Genomic DNA, 21,871 nt, shown 5'->3' with positions numbered 1-21,871 from the left:
TAAGATTTTCACTGCAGGAACTCTGTGGTTCCTTGGTCTGACATGTTTGGATGCTACAGGGATGATATTATTGGTGCTCTTCTGACCTTGAGAAGATAGAACATGCTATCTAATTGAGTTTATGACCTTATAGTTTGCTCTCCAAAATGTTAGAGACATCACTTTTTAAAAATAAAATTGAAGACAGAGTACATTTTAGACCAATCGTAAGGATTTATGCTGCATTATGCTGCATTTTCTTGAAATGAATTAGATCAGTCATATAAAGGAAACTATCTCCAGTGTTAGGTCATGCCTCCCTTTACTCATTGTTTTCTATGTTAGAAGACTTTTGTGGTGTATTTTGTGAAATACTCTTCAATAGTCTATGTCTCAATTCCCAAACTTTGGTGTCAGAATCACCTGTAATGCCTTTGTTCAACCTAGACCTAGTTTACTAGGTGACGCTGATCTAATTCAAAGTTTAGAGTCAGCTTGTAGCGGATTCTTACCTCACCCTGGCACTTCTTCACTCTATAATTGAAGAAGTTCATTCAATATTCAGCAAACATTTGTTGATTGCCTACTGTGTGCTGGAGACTTTGTTAGGTACCAGTGATCCAAATGAACAAGCCATATCTCTGTCTTCAAGAAGTATATCACACATGGGTGATAGCATTCTAAAGCACATCACAATGTGATACATATGGCATTAGATAAATGCAAAGTGCAATAGGAGCAAATATAAAAAAGCCACCTCTCTGTAGCAGTTAAGTTCACGTGCTGTGCTTTTGCAGCTGGGGTTCGATGGTTTAGATCCTGGTTGCGGACATATGCATCACTTATCAAGCCATGCTGTGGCAGGCATCCCACATATAAAATAGAGGAAGATGGGCACAGATGTTAGCTCAGGGCCAATCTTCCTCAGCAAAAAGAGGATTGGTGGCATACATTAGCTCAGGGCTAATCTTCCTCAAAAAAAAGAAGCCACCTCTCTTAGGAGAGAAGGGGAGAGTGCATTATTTCACAGCAGATGTGAGATGTGAGCTGGATTGAAGCAAGTTTCCAGAGAAGTAGACAGATGCCCCAGAGGGAAAAAGAAATATCCCTGTATGTTCACAGAGAATGAGAAGTTCTGATGGCTGGACCATGCCTTGCATAAGCAGAAATCTAGGGGCTTAATTATGAAGGGCTCTATGACTTACAGTAAGAAGATTCTACTAGTCTATAGGTGCTGAGAAACATTGAACGATTTTAAGAAAAGTAGTGATGTGACCAGATGGAGGTCTGTAGTTGCTTATGTATTAAAATGAAGGTAACCTCCTAAAAGGAAGATTGGGCCTTAATATCTCCACTGCATCAAAACAGCAAAGTGACATTGGTTATTATGAATGAATATGCAATATAAAATAATCAGGTTTGATTTTTTAAATGGAATTGATTGGATTACTACCATTCAGGACACACTATCAAAGATTCCAGTTATCTTGCTGTGAGCAATGTTCCAAATGACACAAATTCTGTATTCTTATTGAAGTGTAAAAAAACAGTTATTAAGTTTATAAACACCTAAAATAAAGCTGTTACTTTTTAGTTCTCTTCTTTCCTTTTGGAACTTTTTGCTTGTATGTAGAATTGTTAAATGCAACTCAGCTGTGACAGCTACGAATGCTGTAACACACCACACCAAAGTGGCCTGTTCCATGTTTGTCCTTCATCAGCTCAGAGAGTTCCTATTCCATCTTCAAGGACAGAGGAGAAATGAAAAAAGCCTAAGGACGGGCCAAGGAGATTCGCTGACTATTTATAGAATAACCTTATGTTAGAGAGAATCAGTTCTTCAAAGAGAGCAAACTAAAGCTTTACATGTGCTTAATAGAAATTGCAGCATTGTGAGATGTAGGGAAACAACTCCTAAAGCGAAGGATCACTTTGTAACCCTAAAAGAAGAATGTAAGGGATAAATGTAAAATTAACAATGAGCTAAAGTGAAATGATTCTTAGTGTCATCTATTCTTTTCTTTTATTGTTGTCTTGGGACATTATATCTTGAGAATATTTTCTTAGGCAACTTCTGCTGCCTCCTTCAGACCTGCCAAAAGAGCAAAATAGTACAGTTAGCATCACTTTTACACCTTGAATGTCAGCTGCTTACCCCTGTTGAATTCTTTTGTACGTATAAAAATTGATAAATGTTATTGCATAGTGGTTTTAAAGAAATTATACCATTTAAATAATATTTAAAATAATTTGTTTTAAATTCCACTCTTGTGGATCATAAATCCCACCCGATTTAAACATGGGAAGAGTGAGAGCTACTTTGCTCCTTTTTTGTTTGGAACCAATTTCACGGTGCTATAGTTTTTTGCAACACTTTTATTATATAACCAGGCCCAGAAGATCCCCATCCCCCATCTGTTCACTATAATGTTTTCCTCCCATTTTTATTCCAGAAGATGCCAAGACAGCCTCCTGGTGGGTTACCTTGGCAACCTCATGTGTCATGTTTTAGAATGTCCCAAGGCTGCAGTTTTATTTCCATTTGCATGCAGTTCAGTCAGCTAACTGTAAATTAAAAAGGCTTGTTGTAGAATCAACCTTTTTTGTTTCTTGCAGAATGAGAAATAGATAATTAGGATTACTGTTCGGTAATATCCACTTAAATGTAATACTATATATAAGAAAACTTGGATTGCTCTTACCTAAAGTCATGGTATTTTTCACAGGGCACTTCATAAACTGATGCTGTAGTGCCGCATAATATAATACACGGTGTATTATACACATAACATACCCAGTGTGACTGCTTGATCTCATCTCTGCAAAGCATGTCACTTTATAATCTTTTGATGACAACCATAGAAGGCTTTTCTCAATGGAGCTTTTGACATGTCAATCAGTGTAAGACTTCAGTAACTCAAGATTATCTTATTACATCAAGCTACAAATTTCAGCCTTCAGTCAAATACTGAAAATATATCATCTTAATATTTCTCATCTGAAGAGTCATATCTCTTTAGCTGTATCTTTTAAAAGTTAGTGACATAATTCCTTTTTTATAAGCTTAAAATACTTTTAACATATTTGTCTTCAAAGATAGACTTTTGCAGTTTTATAAAAAGCAAGAGAGAGAGAATCCCTGAAACTTGAGCAAAGTTGTATAGAAAGTTAATAGCAAAGCTGAAATGAAAAGTAATTCTCTTCGAACTTCAGTATTTATTAGGTAGCAGAGTGAGAGCAATGGATCAATGTTGTTGCTTCGGGAAGAAAACTGCCATTGTGCATGCTTCACAGTCTGTAAGATATTTTTTGCTTCTCTGTAAAGAGTTTAGGAATTCTATGATCACTTATAACATTCTAGGACCGTATTCTGCTATGGAATAGTGACATTTTTCTGTTTGACCCAGACTCAACGTTACCTTGAAATTAATAACCTCTTTCTAAGAAAGGGTCTCTGAAGAGCTTTTTCTGAGTACTTTTGAGTACCACCCTAAATTGAGCTATATTTCCCCCTTTCATTCCTCAGGGGCACCGGCTGAATGTGCTTCAATATGTGCAGGGTAATTCAGTTGCTCTTTCTTTTACAGTGTTTCCTTCTAGGCTTGATTATCCTTAGTGTGTCATATTTTAGCTTGGAATTTGATGGAAATAGATCATCATTGCTCATTAGTTTTCTATTTTTCAAGTCCTCCACATCCTGAGAGATTAGGAGAATCTTTCAATACAGTGCACTCATTAAGGATGTCTGTGCTTGAATACCATTCTTCTGTGAATATCCTTAAAGCAATATGGTTCCTTTAAACATGATTTTGTAACAGACAATTCAATACATAATAGGAGCCTGGAGTAAGAGATGACTTCTTTTTAAACTCCAAAGATAAAGCTAGCTTGATATCTTACTTATTGATGTAAAAATACTCTGAAGTAGATAATAAAGAAACAGAACGATTGATGTCTAGACTAACTTTGCCAATGTCATTCATCTTGTTCATGGTAGATAAACTATCAAAATCCAAATTTGCCTAATCCAAGTCTTGCTCTTAAAACACTATTAAAGTCTTCTCTAGACATTAGCTGTTCATGACACCAATGATGGCTTCTAATTTTTTTTTTAGGTTAGTAGTTTTAATGCTTGCAAATCAAAGGCAGATTGTTTCTCCTATAACCACAGTAAGGTTAGCTAACACTGAATGACTGATAGATTATGTCTGGTTCTGAGCAGCCGTAATTAAGAGCATTGAGCAGATCTCAGTCAAACATGATTTTTCACTTAAAATATTTTTAGAGGACCTAGGTGCAGATAGATGAGTTAATTAAATTTATCTTTCTCAGTTCATGGCATATTGTCAGTCAATATTGTTCCATGCAAAGCTCCTCTCTTGCTTTCACTCTTTCTTTCTCTTATTTTTTACAGTTGTAAAATATATTGTGGTATAATTTACAAAAGACAAACTACATGTACTTAAAGTATATGATTTGATGAGTTTTGACATATTAATACACCTATGAAACCATCACGACAATCAAGTTAATGAGCTTATCCATCAACCCCCAAAATTTCCTTGTATCTCTTTGTAATCTCTCCTTGCCACCACTCTCCCAAACACAGATCTGTTTTTTATCACTCTAGATTAATTTGCGATTTCTAGAGTTTTTCTAGAAATAAAATCATACAGTATGCATTAATTTTGTGTGGTCTCTTTCATGCAGCGTAGTTATTGTCATGAGATTCATCCACATTTTAGTGGGTATCAATAGTTCCTTCTTTTTATTGCTGAGTAGTACTCCATTGTACAGAATTTGTTTATCATAAGGGACATTTGGGTCATTTCCAGCTTTTGTGTATTACAAATAAAGTTGTTATGAGCAGTTACATATGTCTTTGTGTGGACATATTTTTCATTTCTCTTTTGTAAATACCTAGGTGTGGAATGGCTGGGTCTTATGGTAGAAGATGTTTACTTTTTTAAGATTATGAAACTGTTTTACAAAATGGATGTGCCATTTTACAATCTCACTAGCTTTGTACAAGAGTCCCACATCCTCCCCAACACTTGGCCTGTTGGTCTTTTAATTGTCACCATTCTGATACATGTTTAGTGGTATCCCATTGTGGTTTTAATTTGCATTTCCCTAATGACTAATGAGGTTGAGCATCTTTTCATGTATTTATTTGCCATCTGTATACCTCCTTTGGTGAGGTGTTTGTTTAAACCATTTGCCCATTTTCTACAGGGTTTTCTTATTATTGAGTTTTAACAGTTCTTTATATATTCTAGATACAGGTCCTTTATCAGATATATATTTTGCAAATATTTTCCCCCACTCCAGAGTATACCTTTTCACTTCAGACGTGGTGTCTTAGAAAAGCAAAATTTCCTAATTTAATGAAATCCAATTTACCTTTTTCTTTCTTTTAAGGATCATGCTTTTGATGTTATATTTGAGAAATCTTTGTTTAACCTAAGATCACAAAGGCTTTCTACTGTTTTATTCTAGATGTTTTACAGCTTTAGGTTTATGATCTATTTTTAATTAATATTTATATGTTGTACAAAATATAGGTTGAGGTTCTTTTCTTTCTTTCTTTCTTCCTTCTTTCCTTCGTTCCTTCCTTCTTTCTTTCTTTTCTTTTTTTCCTTTCTCCCTCCCTCCCTTCCTTCTTCCTCTCTTCTTTTCTTTTTTTGCACATAGATGCCCATTTGTTCCAGGACCATTTGTTGAAAAACTATCATTTTCCATTGAATTGACTTTGCTCATTGAATATCAATTGCCTTTATATGTGGGGTGAATTTCTGGACTCTGGACTCTATATTCTAGTCCGCTGATCCATGTGTTTTTTTTTTCAATTGTTCTTTTGTTTGTTTTCCCCTTTGTTCTATCTCCACTCCTATTTTCTTCCCCGGGATATAGGCTTGTTACTGTGTGTGTTTGTGTGTCTATGTATATAGCATGTACTTATATATATCTGTACACACATATTTGTATATATATATCATTATATATAGTTATTTTGTATATAGATGTTTTTATTTATGTAAATATTTTTGTCTTTATTCTGTTTCTTACTTTTTATAATATGTACTCATACTGTATTAAAAAATATACATAGATACTCATATTTCTCTATGTAAACTTACCTAATGAGTTGTGTCTAATTGTTTCATAGGATCTGACAGTGAGCATCCACTACATTTTGTTTATCCCAGAAGAATGGAGACATAGTATACATATGCCTTCAGCTTTCTGGAATTACACGAAACATTACAATGAATACCCTTGTATAAATACATTTGTGAAACTGAGAGAATTTCTCTGAGGGTGGGACAACTGGGGCGAATTTATACACATACTTATACGAACCTCTTTCCAGTAAAACCAGAACAATTTATATTCCAACTAGTTGTGCATGAGGATTCCTTGTTCTTTACATCCTTGACAACTGGTGTTATATCACATCCAGATTTTTCCAGGTCAATAGGTGTAGAAGTACAATAACTTTTTAATTTGCATTTCTCAGATTGCTAGTAAATTTCAGCAACTCATTTACATTAAACTACATACCTTTCTCCTTCTGAATTGTCTTTTAATTTTTTTGTGAGTTTTTCTATCATATTTGCTGTCCTTTTCCAGTTTTTTTGCAGAAGCCTCTGTATTCTGGACTAGCGTTCAATAGAACGTTCTGCAGTGATGGAAATATTCTATTTCTGTGCTATCTAATAGCACTAGCCACATGTGACTAGTGAGCACTTTGGAATATGGCTAGCGGCACTGAGGAAGCGAATTTTTCATTTTACTTAATTCCAACGAATCTACATTTAAAGAGTCATGTGGCTAGTGACTACTGTGCTAAAGAGTGCAATTCTAGACATTGGTCCTTTGACAGTGTTATATACTGCAATTGGCTTCTTTCTGGCTGTTATCTGTCTGCTACTTGTTTCTGTGGTCTGTTTCAGTCAACAGAAATCTTCACTTTTTTTGTGTGTATATGAGGAAGAGTGGCCCTGAGCTACCGTCTGTTGCCAATCTTCTTCTTTTCTTTCTGCTTGAGGAAGATTGTCACTAACAGCTGTGCCAATCTTCCTCTATTTTATGCAGGATGCCACCACAGCGTGGCCTGACAAACAGTGCTATGTCCATGCCTAGGATCCGAACCTGTCATCCCTGAGCCACCGAAGTGGACTGTATGAACTTAACCACTATGCCACTGGGCTGTCCCCCAGAAATCTTCACTTTTTTTTTTTTTAAGCATGGCACCTGGGCTAACAAGTGTTGCCAATCTTTTTTTTTTTTTTTTTTTTTCTGCTTTATCTCCCCAACCCCCCCTGCCCCATACACAGTTGTATATCTTAGTTGCAGGTCCTTATAGTTGTGGGATGTGGGACGCCACCTCAACGTGGCCTGATGAGTGGTGCCATGTCTGCGCCCAGGATCTGAACCCTGGTCCACCGCAGCAGAACACGCGAACTTAACCACCCGACCACAGAGCTGGCCCCAAATCTTCACTTTTGATCTATTCAAATACATCAATTTTTGACTTAATGGTTTTCAGTTTCAGGGTTTTCTTCAATAAGTCCATCACATGTTGAGGTCACAAAGATGTTCTCCTGCAGTTTTTTTTTAACTTAAGGTGTCAGTTAATGATCCAATCTTATCTTCTTCTGTGTAGCCATATACAGTTTTCCCTCCATCATCTATTAAATAATCTCTTTGTAACTCATTGCTTTGTGGAGACATTTATCATATATCAAAATTATGTTTATATCTTTCTCAGTTCTGCATTCTCTTCACTGGGTTATTTCTCTGTTGTGCTTATTCCATATGGTTTTACTATCGTGGTTATGACATGTCTTAATAGCCAACAGGATGTGTACCTGATTTTTTGGTCAACTTTTTAAAAATTGCCTTAATTCTTTGTAGATTTTGATCTTTCATATAAACTTATTTTTAACCCTTAATTTTTATTTACTAAGGTATCATTTACATACTAGTATTCAGCTCAACGAATGTTTATATATGTTTATAACTATGTCACTACCACCTAGATCAAAATGTACAATATTTCCACAGCCCCCCAAATCTCTCCGTGTCCCTTTATACTCAATATCACTTCACCTGCAGAGGTAATCAGTATTCCCAATTGTATAATTATAGGTTAGTTATATATTCCTTTGGTCTGACTTCCCTTGATCAACATGTTTCTGAGATTAATTCATGTTATTGCATCAGTAATTTGTTCTTTTTATTGTCATATAGTATTCCATTTTATGAATATACCACCTTTTGTTTATCTAATTTCCTCTAGATGGACATTTGGATGGTTTCCTGTTTGGAGCTAGTCAACAGTGTGCTGGTAAATTTCGCTGGGAGTGAGGGAGACAGACACACTTATCTGTATGTAGCATTTGCCAATTCCCCTGGTGTAAATACTTTCGCCATGGCCAATTTCAAGCTGCATGCCTTCACAACAAGCTTGCAAAATTCCTTGTGAATTTCTGCAACCTGCCTCCAACACATACCTGGAACTATTATGAATAAAGCTATTCTGGATAGTCTTGTTTTTGTTGTTGTTTTCTCTTTTGGTACACATGGACTAATATTACTTGCATAGGTGCCAATTGCAAGATTTCTGGGTCATAGGGTAGATGTATGTTTAATTATTAGAAACCAATGAATTTCCCAGTTCGCTGCTAATTTTTACAGCATTTCACAACATACAGGAATAGACTTTACCACATTTCTTTTCTCCAGATACAGACATAATCTTGCAATTTTTCTTCTTGATCCATCAATGAGAAGAATTGTAGATATGTATATTTTTTGATGTTAAACATTACATACATTGATAATGTCAACCAAATTATATAGTTTTTTTAACACACTTTTGAATTTGGTTAGCCAGTGTTTTGTTTAGACTTTTTATATGTATAGACTTTTTTTTTGCTAAAAAGAAAGCAAAAATATATTAATTTCCAAACTAAGATTAAAATTTAAAGTCTATAAATTAAAGCATATAAATAATTCCTCAAATTTTCTATTATCGTTTATTTTTAACCTGACTTTCCTTCTTCTTTTCTTTTCTTTCTTTCTTTCTTTCTTTATTTTTTGACTTTTCTTATTCTTTAGGGGCATAATGCTAAAACCATTGTTTTCAGTCCTGGCAGTTGTAAATTGGAATCACTTCAGCGGAATTTTACAATTCCAGGTCCTCACCCATACAAACCAGAATCTCTGGTGTTGGAATCCAGGCAGTCTTATTTTTAAAGCTCTACAGGTGCTTTCTATATACAGCCAGGGATGAGATTCACTATTCTAAAAGATGTTGGAGTCTGGGGCAGTGTGTTGTAAATGTTGAGGACTGACTGTGAGAATCACATGGGTTATCTCCCTGTGTTCCCATAGAATCTGCCATTCTGGAGATGCCTAGGTGATTATGAAATATACATCTATACAACACACATACATGCAAACCTCAAGACTCTCTTTTATAATGTGAAACTTCAATTGTCAGCCATCTTTATATCAGATGTTCAATACGGAAACATATGCCTCATGCTGCCTTAGTTTCCTAGGAACTCTCTGATTTTACCTGCTCCAGCTATCTCATCATTGTCAGCAATGATCTTCACTTGCTGATTGCAATTAGTCAAAATATTTTGAAGAGAGGGTTAGATTAGATGGCCTCTAATTCTGCTCTGGCTATGAAGTTTATAATTCTTAGAAGATGTTAATTTTCTTACTTAGCTCCTTTAATTAGTTCTGAAGCTTACCAACCAGCTATCCAGTCATTTCAAGGTGAGACTTTTTTTTTTCCATTTTCTGCTCCCATCTATCCACTTCCTTTGTTGTCTGAAGAGAAATGCAGGAAAAATTTCAAATGAAGAACTACGACGTGTGTCCATAGTCCCAATAAGTCCTTTGATTTTCCTATTAGGAAAAACTCAAGATTTTCAACTCTCATCTCTCTTCTTTCCGTGCTACAAATAGGTTTTCCATGTTTATTCATTCATCTCTGTCTACTTCTGCCTGCTTCCATAAAAGGTATATTAAAAGAACCATTTTCAAAATCTCATAGATTCGTAAGTAACAGTGAAATTTCCTATATTCCTAAGATTATTTTGGTTACTGTTAATGAGGTAGTTTTCAAGTCCACGAACAGAAGAGCCTCTCCATGTATCTTCCTTTGATCTTTAAAGTGTGGGTTGTTATGAGACAACTGAGAGTCCAGAGGTACCCAAAGTCACCCAGTGAACGGGCTCTAGTCTGAAGCTGGAATTCAGGTTTATCAATTTCTGGGTCTTCAAGTCTCAACAAGGAATGGAGAGTTTCTTTATTAAGTGTATTGAGCCTAGCTGTGTATTTTGGAGAGTTCATAAATAATTATCAGGTGTGATCCACGTCAGTGAAACAGCAAAAGGCATACATACCAATTATGAAAGTGAATTTGGAAGAGCACAAAGAATATAGGATTAAGAAAAAGGTGTGAGTCAATTTGGCAGAATGGAAAGGATATAAGACGAAAACCACGTGCAAGTCCTTGTTCTTGTTTACTGGCTGTTGTTGAGGAAGTACTTATGTTTTCCAAGCTTGTTTCCCCACCTATTTCAGATACCTGTGAGTAATAAATGAGAGAATAGATATGAAAGTTCTTCAAAATTTGAAAAGTGCAAGACACATGAAGAACTTATGGATAGTAAAGTGAAGTCACTGGGAGGACTCAAAAGGAGGGTCAAAACCGGAGCTCTAGAGTCCAGTTAATGGTGATAATCCCATAACCTTTATCATATGCCTTTATTTTAGCTACTTAGTAACTCTGTTTCACATGAATAACAACACTTTCCATTGATACAGATACAATTAATCTCAAAAATTATGTGAATACATTTAACATAATTATTTTAGTGTAGTTTTTCTTTTATGATCAGGAAACTAAGGACTGGCATTAGACCTTTTATCAGAAAATAAATTATATGTACTTTAGTTCAATACATGACATCTCATTAAATTAATTTTGTAGATGAAGGTCTGAAACCTTGTCTAACAGCATATTTGTTTTCCATTTTTATCAGATGTAATCTAAATTTGTCATGTGGTTACATTTTGGGTGATCTACAATTCTCTTGTAGTGTAGCCATCCATTTTCCCACATACTGGGCAATTAATCATTTTTTTCCTGAAGTCTAGTTTTAATATATTAGGGAAAGGAAATAGAACATAAAATGCCAGTAAAGAAATTACCATGCACTCCATTTGCTTTCAGTTTTGAATAATATAGGTAGATAAAGTATATATGATAGCCCCCCAGAAAACCCTAAATGATATCTCCTTACCACTTAAAGCATACCAGGAATAATTTATAATGTAAAGAAGTAGAGGTTTCCAAGTTATTTGTAGAATTCAGTACTTGAGTGGTTTATATTAGGGGTTCTTTAAGGGGAAGAGGAGACGGTTTTGCTTCAAAGGAAGCTTGATCAGTATCTGGAGACATTTTTGGTTGTAACAACTGAAGGAGTGCTACTGGTATCTAGTCAGTAGAGGCCAAAGATACTGCTAAACGTCCTACAATACACAGGACAGCCCCCAGAACAAAGAATTATCCTGCCCAAAATGTTAGTAATGCTGAGATTGAGAAACCCTGACTTAAATTCAACAGGTGACAACCTTTCATGATTATGGGGGGGGGGGCTGTAACCTATTTAATTTCGCCTGCTCCCATCCGTAGCCCAGGCTGGAGAGTAATGCTCACACTGCTTATCAAGCCATGCTGTGGGGATGTACTACATGCAAAATAGAGGAAGACTGGCACACATGTTAGCTCAGGGCCTATCTTCCTCACCAAAAAATAAAAAAGAATAATAATTCATGATTACTTGAAAAGAGCCTATTCGTGAGGATGGAGAAGGAGACATTTCCTAGAGACAGATTGAAATAAGTGTAAAAGCAAGCTATGGTTTCAGCATCCAGCGCTGCAGTGTTCACATTAGTTTCACCTCTGACACTTTCAAAAGTTATAGAGAAACAACCCACGTAGACTTTTAATTGAGTAGATCTGAAAGCTGTTCTACTAAGGATGTGGGGGAGTCAGATCGGTGGTTGTTTTGACCTTTGCAGATCACTGAGGATGGCCAGGAAGCAAAAAACAACGGAGGGTAAAATAGATTAAGAACAAAATCCACAAAAAGTAAGCACGGGAAGAGAATAGGAATATAGTGTTGCCCTTGTTGTTGTCGTTCTGTGTAGTTTATTTTGAGGTATGGAGGGGCGAGGGAGAGGGAGTCGCAGCGGAACGGGGTTGGGGAGGATGTGGAACGTTTTGACTTTGGATTAATTGAGCAGGGAAGAATGTGCGGTTCTCTCAACTCAGCCTTAAGCAGTAGAGCGGACGCCGGTCCCTGGACCCGCAAGAGCGCTGGGACACAGGGCTGGGTTTCTAGTGAGGTTACCGGCCGTTGTGGGACCCTTGCAGGGGACGTGGATCTCGAAGCTCTGAGGAGCGCGGATGGGCCAGGGGCGCCGGTGGTCCTCCCTCCGGGGCAGGGATGGAGAGGCCGGGCGGAGGGAGGCGCGCAGGGCCGGCCGCGGCTGCATTGCGGCGAGGAGAGCGGCGGGGCAGCGCAGGCGCGGGACCTGGTCTCGGCGCGGGGCGGGGAGCGGGGTCTGGAGCCGGAGGCGCATGTAGCAGGTGCCTTCGCGGAGAGCGCAGGTCCCGGGGAAGGAGCCGGCGTGCCTCCGCGCCCCAGGCCTCGCCCCGGTAAACCTCTGCTTCCCTCTGCCCCGCGGTCCCCCACCCTCCCCATCGCAGGCTGAGTGAGTATCTGGGGCCCACACGTCCTTTCCGCGAGGGCGCCCCCACCCAGTGCCCGCCCGGGACGTCGCGCCCAGAGGGCACCCCGCCCCCCAGGGCCCCCAGGACCTCTGCGCTCTGACCAGGTCTTTTGGGCAAGAAGCCACAGGCAACGCTCTTGTTTGTAAGTTTTGTCTGCTTAGTTAGACAACAGCCCAAGAACTGCAAGTTCTAAAATAGTTCTCCTTCCCCCAGATTGTTTTGGGGACGGAGAGGTGGAGTAGACTGTGGAGACTGATGGAAACAATAAATATTTTAAATTAGCGTGTTTATGGCATAGTTGCATGGTTCCAAGCTGTCATCTTTTTTTCCCTTGAACAAATATGACCTGGAGTTAGACTCTGAAAAAAAAGTCCCTGTTGAAAGTAAAATATGGAGGGTTCTCTTTAGACAAGCAGGCTTAGTAAATGGACTGGTTTACTAGTCGCCTGAAACGGGGCTGGTTAATAAAATGGCAGTGTAAGTCGTTTCAAAAATTTAAAAAGTTCCCATTCTCTCTTTCTTGCCTACTTCTAGAGATGTTGATTTTATGTAAAAAGTTAAGGTTAACTTTGCTAATTGTGTTAAACAAAACCCTGGTATTGTGCGTATCTTACTGAAAAACACTTTTGAACAGTTCTGTAAATGTAACCTATTTAGAAGGAGGTAATTTTGGGGGCGGGGGAGGAGGAGGATAAGGACAGTTTTCTGGAATACAGAACAAATTTAGTGCCAAACCTGTATGCTAAGCTACTTTGATACAACTTCAGTTTCATGTATGATTGAATAAAAGTAGTGTGAAGTTGGAGCTTTGCTTGCTAATTATGTGGTCTAAAACGGGGCACTTAGTTTGGGGCCAGTTTCCTTAACCATAAAAGACTGTCAGTGGTTTGATTAGTGGAAATATGCAATATAACTTTTTCACACTGTACATGCATAATCAGCTTCCCCACCCCAAAGTCTTTACTAGAGACCAGGTTGGGTGATTCTGATCATGATCTTTTCCTCTTCCCTCCCCATCAGGAAATCCTTGAATCTTTCTGGACTAGAGGCTGCGTAAGTTATCATCTAACTTTGATTTTCTTGCCAAAGATTTTCATTTAGTCATATTTTTTTCTTAAGCACAAAAGTAGTAAAACATAGATTTAAGCTGGGTGGGGAGGTGAATACTTTACCTTTGAGTTGTATTTGAAATGTTTAGTTGAAATGTTTTTGTGTCTAAACATGAGCATGGCACACCACGCGTTAAATTTACTGTGTGTATAGGCCTAGACTTTTAAGAATGAATAATTTCAGTCTTATTGTAGAAATTTTTACAGAAAAATGTTACAGTTTGGAAAATTCTCCCTTTTTAACCTGTTTTTAAGATATCATAACAGGGTGTTAAAACTGCAGAATTTCAAGTAGGGAATGCAAGAATTGTGCCAGTGTGTTGGGCACATTCCGAGTCAGATCTACACCTCTCACGTGGGGTTAGAAAGCAGATAGTGAACATCTAATTTTCAACTCTGAGCTTATCAGTTACTAGGAGGATACATTAGGGGTAGCTAGAGGTTTGATGATGATGTTGAGACCTGTGGAGAAGGCTTGTTTGGGCCAAATTATCAGCGTTTCCACCCCTTTCCCATGCAGGAATGGAAGGAGATGCTTTATGAAAGAGGTGACTGTTTCCCTTTCACCCGAAATCAAGTTGGAGAAGCTTCCAAGTGTCCATTCATGGGGTCTGATAATGTTTCTTGGAGATTTGGACATTAGTACTTACATGTGCCTGAAGAGATGAGACACTGAGATAGATGCCCCTGTCTGACCAGAGAGCTAGGAACTGTGTTAGGAGTAAACTGCGATGACATATGTGGTGGGGGAAGGATGTATAAGTTTTACTGTTGATTCTTGGGAAGGAGTTGGCCTGAAACTGTTTTGAAAGTTTCTTTCCCCAAGAGGGCCATAGGTGGACCTCTGGAAGTGCAGAGGAGTGAGTGAAAGCTACTAGCAGAGGGAGGAATATTCCATGTCAGAGGAAGTTCAGCGTTCACAGCAGATGAACCTTTGACACATTGACAAATAAGTGTGTTCCCTCTCCCCGCAGTCAGAAGTTGTCTTTCTGTCACCCAGAGGACCCTGACTCCACATGACAATGGCACTCCCCTTCCCCCCCAACTGACTCCTATAGAGTCACACAGTCTATTGAGGAAGGGGGAGGGAGGAGCAGAAGAAAGCCCCTAACTCATCACCACTACAGGTTTCTGAGCCTGCAATGGGCCCAAGATGGGAAAAGCAGATGTTTTACCTTTCTGTGAAGTGTGAGGTTTTAATTGTTACATTAAGTGGATGTTTTCAATAGTGAAATGAAATTATTATTTTAACTAAAGGGAACTAGAAAGCTGTGGGTACTTTCTGAGGTTTTATCCAAGAGCAGGGAAAGAACCAGCCTGCAGCAGAAGCGTGAGAAAGTTCTTTATGTACACTAAGGAGTCTAACTTCTTTAATAAAGTGCTTATTCCTTAGTAATTCCTTTGACTAGCTCAGCTGTGGGATCTTGCCCAGGGTGCTTAATCTGTCCATATCTTTGGTTTATGTATCAGTACATAAGCATAATATTAGTACCTATCTCAAACTTTATTGTGAGAACTAGATTATTATTAACACCTTGCCTGACACAGTGTAAGCAAATATTGTCTGTGAATGGCATTGATTTTTCTTTTTTGCACAAATGTCAACTCCTAGTTTAGTATTGGGCTTAATTAGGTACTAATTCATCATCTGTTAAGTTGAATTATCAGAATGACTTAGCGAAGGCAGTAGAAACCCACAGGTTTCTGAGCTTGGGCCAGAAGAAAGTGGCGACCAGAAGCATAAACTTGTCTGATTCCTTCCGACTGTTGCTCCTAGATGTGAAGAAGGAAGCTGCAACTTCCCTAACCAGTATTTTCTGACTCCTTCAGTGGTAAACACAGTAGAACAGCTTCTTAAAGATACAACCGAAGATGTAGTTATGAAAATAGGGGCACAAATCAGGGACTCTATTGGCCATTTTTATAAAATAATTTTAAGGGAAAAAAAGATTCTGATGAAGTTCAAAATGGAGTCTAATTGTTGAAAAGAAGGCAACAGTAATACATGTAGGTCAGATTATATAGAAATCTAAATCAAAATGCCAGTGAGTTATTTTCAAATAGCCCAACATCAAAGGCACATGTGGCTATGGGTAATGTGTAAACATTTGAAGTCTTAGAACCGCTGCTTTAGCTTTAAACACCAGGAAGGTTCTTGCTCAGATGATGACCATCTAAGCAGTAACATTGCTTTTGCTTTCTTTGGCTTTATAACTGTCAGTTGTCTGAGGAGGAAGATAAACCAATGTATTAGGAAACAAAAGACAAAGACTAAATTCCAGAGGAATTCTATGTGTTTAGGAAGGTGCTAAAGATGTGTAGATGGGTTTCGATAACCTCATAAACGTAAAGGCTTGATTCTAGCCTTTTTGTTAACTTTTAGTAAAATTACACAAGCAAATGTCTGCATACCAGGGAAAATGACCTCAGTTAATAAAACACCCAAAGGAGAAGGCATCCAGCTCAGCAAAAAGTACCCCATCATGACTGGTTCAGCCACACAGATTGAGCTATGATACATAAAGGAGTGAATATCCATGTTGCATTATTTTCTGTTCAATAGAAAAAAAACATACCCAGCACTTTTATCTTCTTGTCTGTAGTCTCTTTCCTTCTAAACATGGTTTCAAGGACGCCTACTTCTCTATAAATATGTAATCACTAGGATCTGACAAAATAACTTTGTGCGACTCCTCGTTCATTTTCCCTCCATGCCCTCTTAGCTCTTAAATTGCAGAGATAAAAAAAATTGCAAGTGTGGGAGGCAAAGGATAAGTGCAGAACTATCTGAGCTTGGAAGAATCTTTTTATATTTTTAACTAAGTTTCCATGTTGGAATATACAGTGTCATTATCTTTTCATAGTATAAGTTTTTGTTTGCAAGAAACTAAGCCAAATATTGAAGAGCAGTAAATAATATAGTTTTAGTAAAAATGTTATTCTAAATATGTACAGTTCTCTATTTTTTAAATTTCTTTCCTGTACCTGTCTTGTCTTCTGAAAGTAAGCATTATAAAACAAGCTTGGAATATAATTTTGAGTTGAAAGTATACCATAGGCCATGTAGTCCCTCATGTTATAACTGAATCTTAGGTCAAGATTCTAGATCAACTAGTAGGGGCAGGATTGGAAGCTAAAACCTAAGTATACATCTTTATTCTCCATGATAAAAGCAGCCCAGGAAAGTTAAGAATCTGTTACAATGTCTTGTTTTGTTTTGTTTGTTTTTATTTAAAAGGTTGATTTTGGTCAATTTTACATAAGTGGATTGGTAGAATAGCCTAATTTGATATAAATTAGTCTTATTTAATGAAGGGAATAGGAAATATTTTGAAATCATTTATGTAAATTACCTTGGACCTATAAAGCTCTAGTTCAAAAATGTGAGAACATTTAAAAGTTATCTGGGAAAAAAAGCTATGGAATTTATTATTAATAGCCATTTCCTTCTTGAGTAGAATACAGCAGTCTTTCTTAAAACTCAATTTTTTTCCAACATTTTCTGGATTCTGACTTTTGAATAGAAAAAAGACAGACTTTTTAGGGAATTTGAGCCAGCATTCATATTTCAGTTTTTAATAGTGTTCATTTTATAACTTTAATTTCAAGGCTTGATGTGTTAAGTATTCTATTACGTGTTGGTGTACGTACTTGAATGTTAATTCTGGTAAATTCAGGTAGTCCTGAGTTATATGGTGTTTGTCAAATTTATTAACTACTTAGTATACTATTTTTCTTAAATACCTTTATAAGAGTCTACTGGATTATATACCAAAAATAATTTATTCATTTATAATCTGTACAATATTATATTTGCATGGAAATTCATTTGCCAATAACAATCCAACCTGAGAATTTTTGTAGATAGAAAAGGAATTGTTTGTTTAATGGATGATAATGGCAAAACTGGCAATCCATCTGAAAGGAATCAAAGAGATTATGGATGAATTAAAATATAATATTTAATAGGAAAATTTTTTGGACTCTAATTACCCTATATTTAAACTAACTACTTAGGAGGATATTAAACTTGTTAACATACAAAATGAGACTTATGATTTATAAGACAAATGATTGTGTTGTTATTGAAATCAATACATGTTGATTTAAAACAGTGTATGAAATAACCATTTCATTTTCCTTAGATGCTTTTTAAAGTTTTTATAAGACTTAGAGATTTCACAAGTATTCATCCACTTTTCAAACTCCTTTATTAAATTTGTCTTTCTTCAATCACCATGATTTAAAGTAAAATACCTTTTGCACTGGGTAAAAAATGATGCCCTTAATTTAACCATGTGACGGACTTGATGTGAAACTAGGTAAGTAACAATGAAAGCTGTTATTAGAGACAAATATTAAACACATTCAGTCGTTTCACAGGAATTTTCATCTGTTTAATGTCTAGTGATGTTAAAATCTTTGGGAGTATTTGAAGGAAGATTCAGGTCATTAAGTAAAGGGTGGATGGTGGTTCATCCATGTCGGTTCCTGAAATTGGTTGTAAAATGCATCATGAAATAAACTTCTCCCATTTGCTATTCTGTCCCTAGGTATCTTTGATATTGTCCATTAGTCTACCAGACTGAAATTTGAGACTTAAGGACTTAATTAGGTGATCCAGAGTCAAATACATTAAGTATAGGACTCAGGGACATCTGTAAATATTTTAAACATTGTGGCAATGTATCATTATATATTTAAGGCATGATTGAAAGTGGGTTACCTTCCAGTAACCATTCAAGAATCTAGAGTTACATTTGGTTCTTTTAAAATTACATTGTCATTAACTTGTAATCATTTTTGTTGGTTTATCAAACTATGTTCTTGTTAGCATGAATCAATTGTTATCAATATGATAGTGCCTTCAATAATGCACGCTAGAAATTTTACATTGTCTCATGTTGGGGGATGTTGTGCTCATGAATAAAAACAAACTAACAAAAAACTAACCCATTAATGGTGAAAAATGTGGACTCTAGAGCCAGACAGACTGCATGCAAACCTTGGCTTCACCATTTCCTAGCCATGTGATTTTTGGACGTATTAGTTATCCTCCCTGAGGCTCAGTTTCTTGATTTGTAAAGTGACATTTATACACTCTTCAAAGCATTGCTGTGAGGACTGAATGACAATATGTGTAAAGCACTTAGAATATTCCATAGTACATAGGATTTATCAACAAATGTTAACTGTGAGGTAGATTTTCCCATTTCTGTCCTGCCTTAGTGCTTGTCAAGTTATTATGTTGTGCTAAATTCTCACCTCTTGCTTTCTCCTGTTAGATTCATATCTGTGGGATTTATGGAAGAAACTAACTTCTCTAAGACTAAATCGTGTGTGTGTGGTTATGTGGATAAATATACATATTATATATATAAATGTGTGTATGAGACTGATATGTAATATTTTGATGGAAGATAATCAGAAGCATTTATAGGGTTTTTCTTTACCACAAAGAGTCATCTTCTTGTTAGAGGCAATTGTGCGGACTGTTGGACATATGCACTTTAACACACTGTTTGCAAGTCTTAATTAGAACGTGCACACTTATCATTGTGCACATTAGACCACTTGTTCCCACACTTCTTTGAAGATTCCTTTAATGATGACAAAGCTGTGAACCAGAATGTGATAGTCAAAGAAATATTTTTCCCCCAAAGGATACTAAAAGTTCAATGTGGGAAGCTTCCAGCGTAGTGGTTAAGATTATTGACTGAAGACTGGGTATAAGTCCTGCCTTTGCTACTTAATAGTTGTGTAATCTGACACAAGTTACTTAACTAGGACTCCCACTTTAAAAAGGTTTGAAAAGTATATACTTCTTTTAATTTATAGAAATGCATTCATATAATTCATATGACGTTTCTCATAGTTCAAATAATGATTAAAACAGGAGCTGGCAAAGAGTAAACAGTGAAAAACGTGATTCAGTTGTTCTACACTCCTCTCTTACCAACTGCCTCAGATGTTTGCCTTTGTTTATGAAAGGAGCTAAGAAAAAACCCGCAATTATTTCACTCTAAATGGAGAATTCTCCAAGAACATCTCTAGAAGTGGACCAGCCCAGCATCTTTATATGTGAAACAGAATTTTTTTCAGTAAAAGTAGCACTTGCAGAACAACTGTCTTCATTTTAATTTGGAAACATCAAAAACTATTTTCTTAATATCAAGGTGTAAAATTAGACTGTACCCCACATCTGATAACCTAAGCAAAAACCCCGATGTCAAACGATGTGTCCATTCCATAAGTGTCTGTTGTTCACTCTCAATTTTACTACAGAATAATCTTATTTCTTAGCTCAAAAGTCATCAGAAGCTGCCTTAGTCTTCAGTTTTGCTTTGATTGTGGAAACTCAGTCTTGGAAGTATCGCTTACAAATATGCCTAACTACATCTTCTTCTGCCAAGATCTGAACAAAAAGAGCAGTCATTTCTTAATATAAGATAAAGCAATTTGTGAGTTCTCCAGTGGCAGTCTTAACGAATGTGTTAATGTGGGAAAAATAAAAGGACATACTTATTTCAAAGACATGTACCCTTAAAGTTAATCTCAGCAAATAAGCTCCAGAATGTTTTGTTTTTTAATAAAAGGTTGACAAAAATAGAAAATACTTTTATTCTCCAAATATGCAAGTCCACATTTTGTTAGAGTTTTTCAGAACATTAGATAATAGGCCCACATAAAATGAAAGGAAATGTGTTTGTGAGCTAAAAATGAAGAATTCTGAATGAGCAGTTATTAAGGCTTTCATCCATGTGACTGTGGACAGCTGCAGGGTTAGAGGCTCATGCTAAGTCACTCAACATTTAGGGAATATCCAGTGTGTGTGTTGAGTTCCGAATAATGTAGCAACATCTATGGAATTTGTTGAATAACCACGGATCTTCTTTTAGGCGTAACTTATTTTAAGTTGCCCAAGGAACATTTCAAACAAAGTAGAAGATATTCTAAAATCAAGCATTTATTAGATCATTAGTTTGAAAATGAAATTTACTTATGGGCCCTACTTATAGCTCTGACATATATTAATAATGATCATGAAACATCTTTAAGTTGAATAAAACATAAATGTTAAAGGCTTTTAAAAATATTATGCTCTCCTAGGAATAAAAAATACTTTAGAAACATTTTGTAAGGCATTGTCTTGCTAAAATAGTGATATGTAAGGATGTGTATAATTGCAAATATCCAGGGAGCTGTAAAGACAGGTTATTGTATGGACATCTAAACCACGTTCTACCAAGAAAGTATAAAAGCTTAGGCAGGAGAGGAGTATTTTTCACTTTTTCTACGAAGGTGTGAGCTGGTAGGAAATGGGGAAAACCAATAAGAAAAATTCGTACTCTCTTCATAGACATGCCCAAAGTTGTCTTTTCTCCCCCTCTTTTCCACATTTTTCTCCTCTATTCCACAAGGAGATAAAGGTTTCTATCAGTCAGGATGGAGGGGCAAAATACAAAATTCAGATTCTGAGATTAAATAGAAATGAGAATGGTATACAAGGTATTTCTCGCTAAGAAAAAAGATTCTCTATAAAATTATATATTTGAGTTAAGTTTCAAAAAGATCCTATGCTCAAAACTATGGAAGACACAGAAATAAGTTAACTATTTCAGGGGCAGATAAACATTAATGTACTTCTTTGAACAGATCCTCACGTGTTGCTAGTTTGAAAAACACTTATTTTGCAATAGCATCATTTTAAACTAAGGATTAACCAAGAGGTAATGTAATGAAAACTTTCGATTTACTACATATTCCCTCTCTCTTTGTACCTTCTGCTTCCTAATAAAATACCATCCATGTCAGACCTTTGCCCCATTGCTCTTAGAAACTGCCAATGTTCATTTTGTCTTTTTAATGTTAATTCTGTTTGGAACATTCTCTACTCTTTTCTGCTAGTTTATTTAAATTTTTTTATGTACCTCTATTACCTCTGTTTTACAAATTA

At 36.5% G+C, this 21,871-nt stretch overlaps 2 protein-coding genes across 2 annotated transcripts in view; both read left to right on the top strand.

The window, feature by feature from the left end:
- The window catches only part of LOC123288244 (uncharacterized), a 90,722-nt gene extending 82,199 nt beyond the window's left edge, over nucleotides 1-8,523 (top strand). The window contains exon 5 of the mRNA XM_070517172.1: nucleotides 8,285-8,523. Within this exon, the coding sequence (XP_070373273.1) occupies nucleotides 8,285-8,470 (186 nt within the window). The 3' untranslated portion in view covers nucleotides 8,471-8,523. The remainder of the gene's footprint in view (nucleotides 1-8,284) is intronic.
- Nucleotides 8,524-12,575: 4,052 nt separating this feature from the next.
- Nucleotides 12,576-21,871, top strand: part of THSD7A (thrombospondin type 1 domain containing 7A) — a 661,869-nt gene continuing 652,573 nt past the window's right edge. Inside the window, exons 1-2 of the mRNA XM_014838058.3 lie at nucleotides 12,576-12,786; nucleotides 13,826-13,858. The gene's annotated coding sequence lies outside the window, so the exon portion shown is untranslated. The remainder of the gene's footprint in view (nucleotides 12,787-13,825; nucleotides 13,859-21,871) is intronic.

The sequence above is a fragment of the Equus asinus genome, chromosome 1 (assembly GCF_041296235.1).
Source record: "Equus asinus isolate D_3611 breed Donkey chromosome 1, EquAss-T2T_v2, whole genome shotgun sequence".
Taxonomy (NCBI): domain Eukaryota; kingdom Metazoa; phylum Chordata; class Mammalia; order Perissodactyla; family Equidae; genus Equus; species Equus asinus.
Note: the sequence above shows the minus strand (reverse complement) of the source record. Positions and strands in the feature narration are given on the sequence as shown.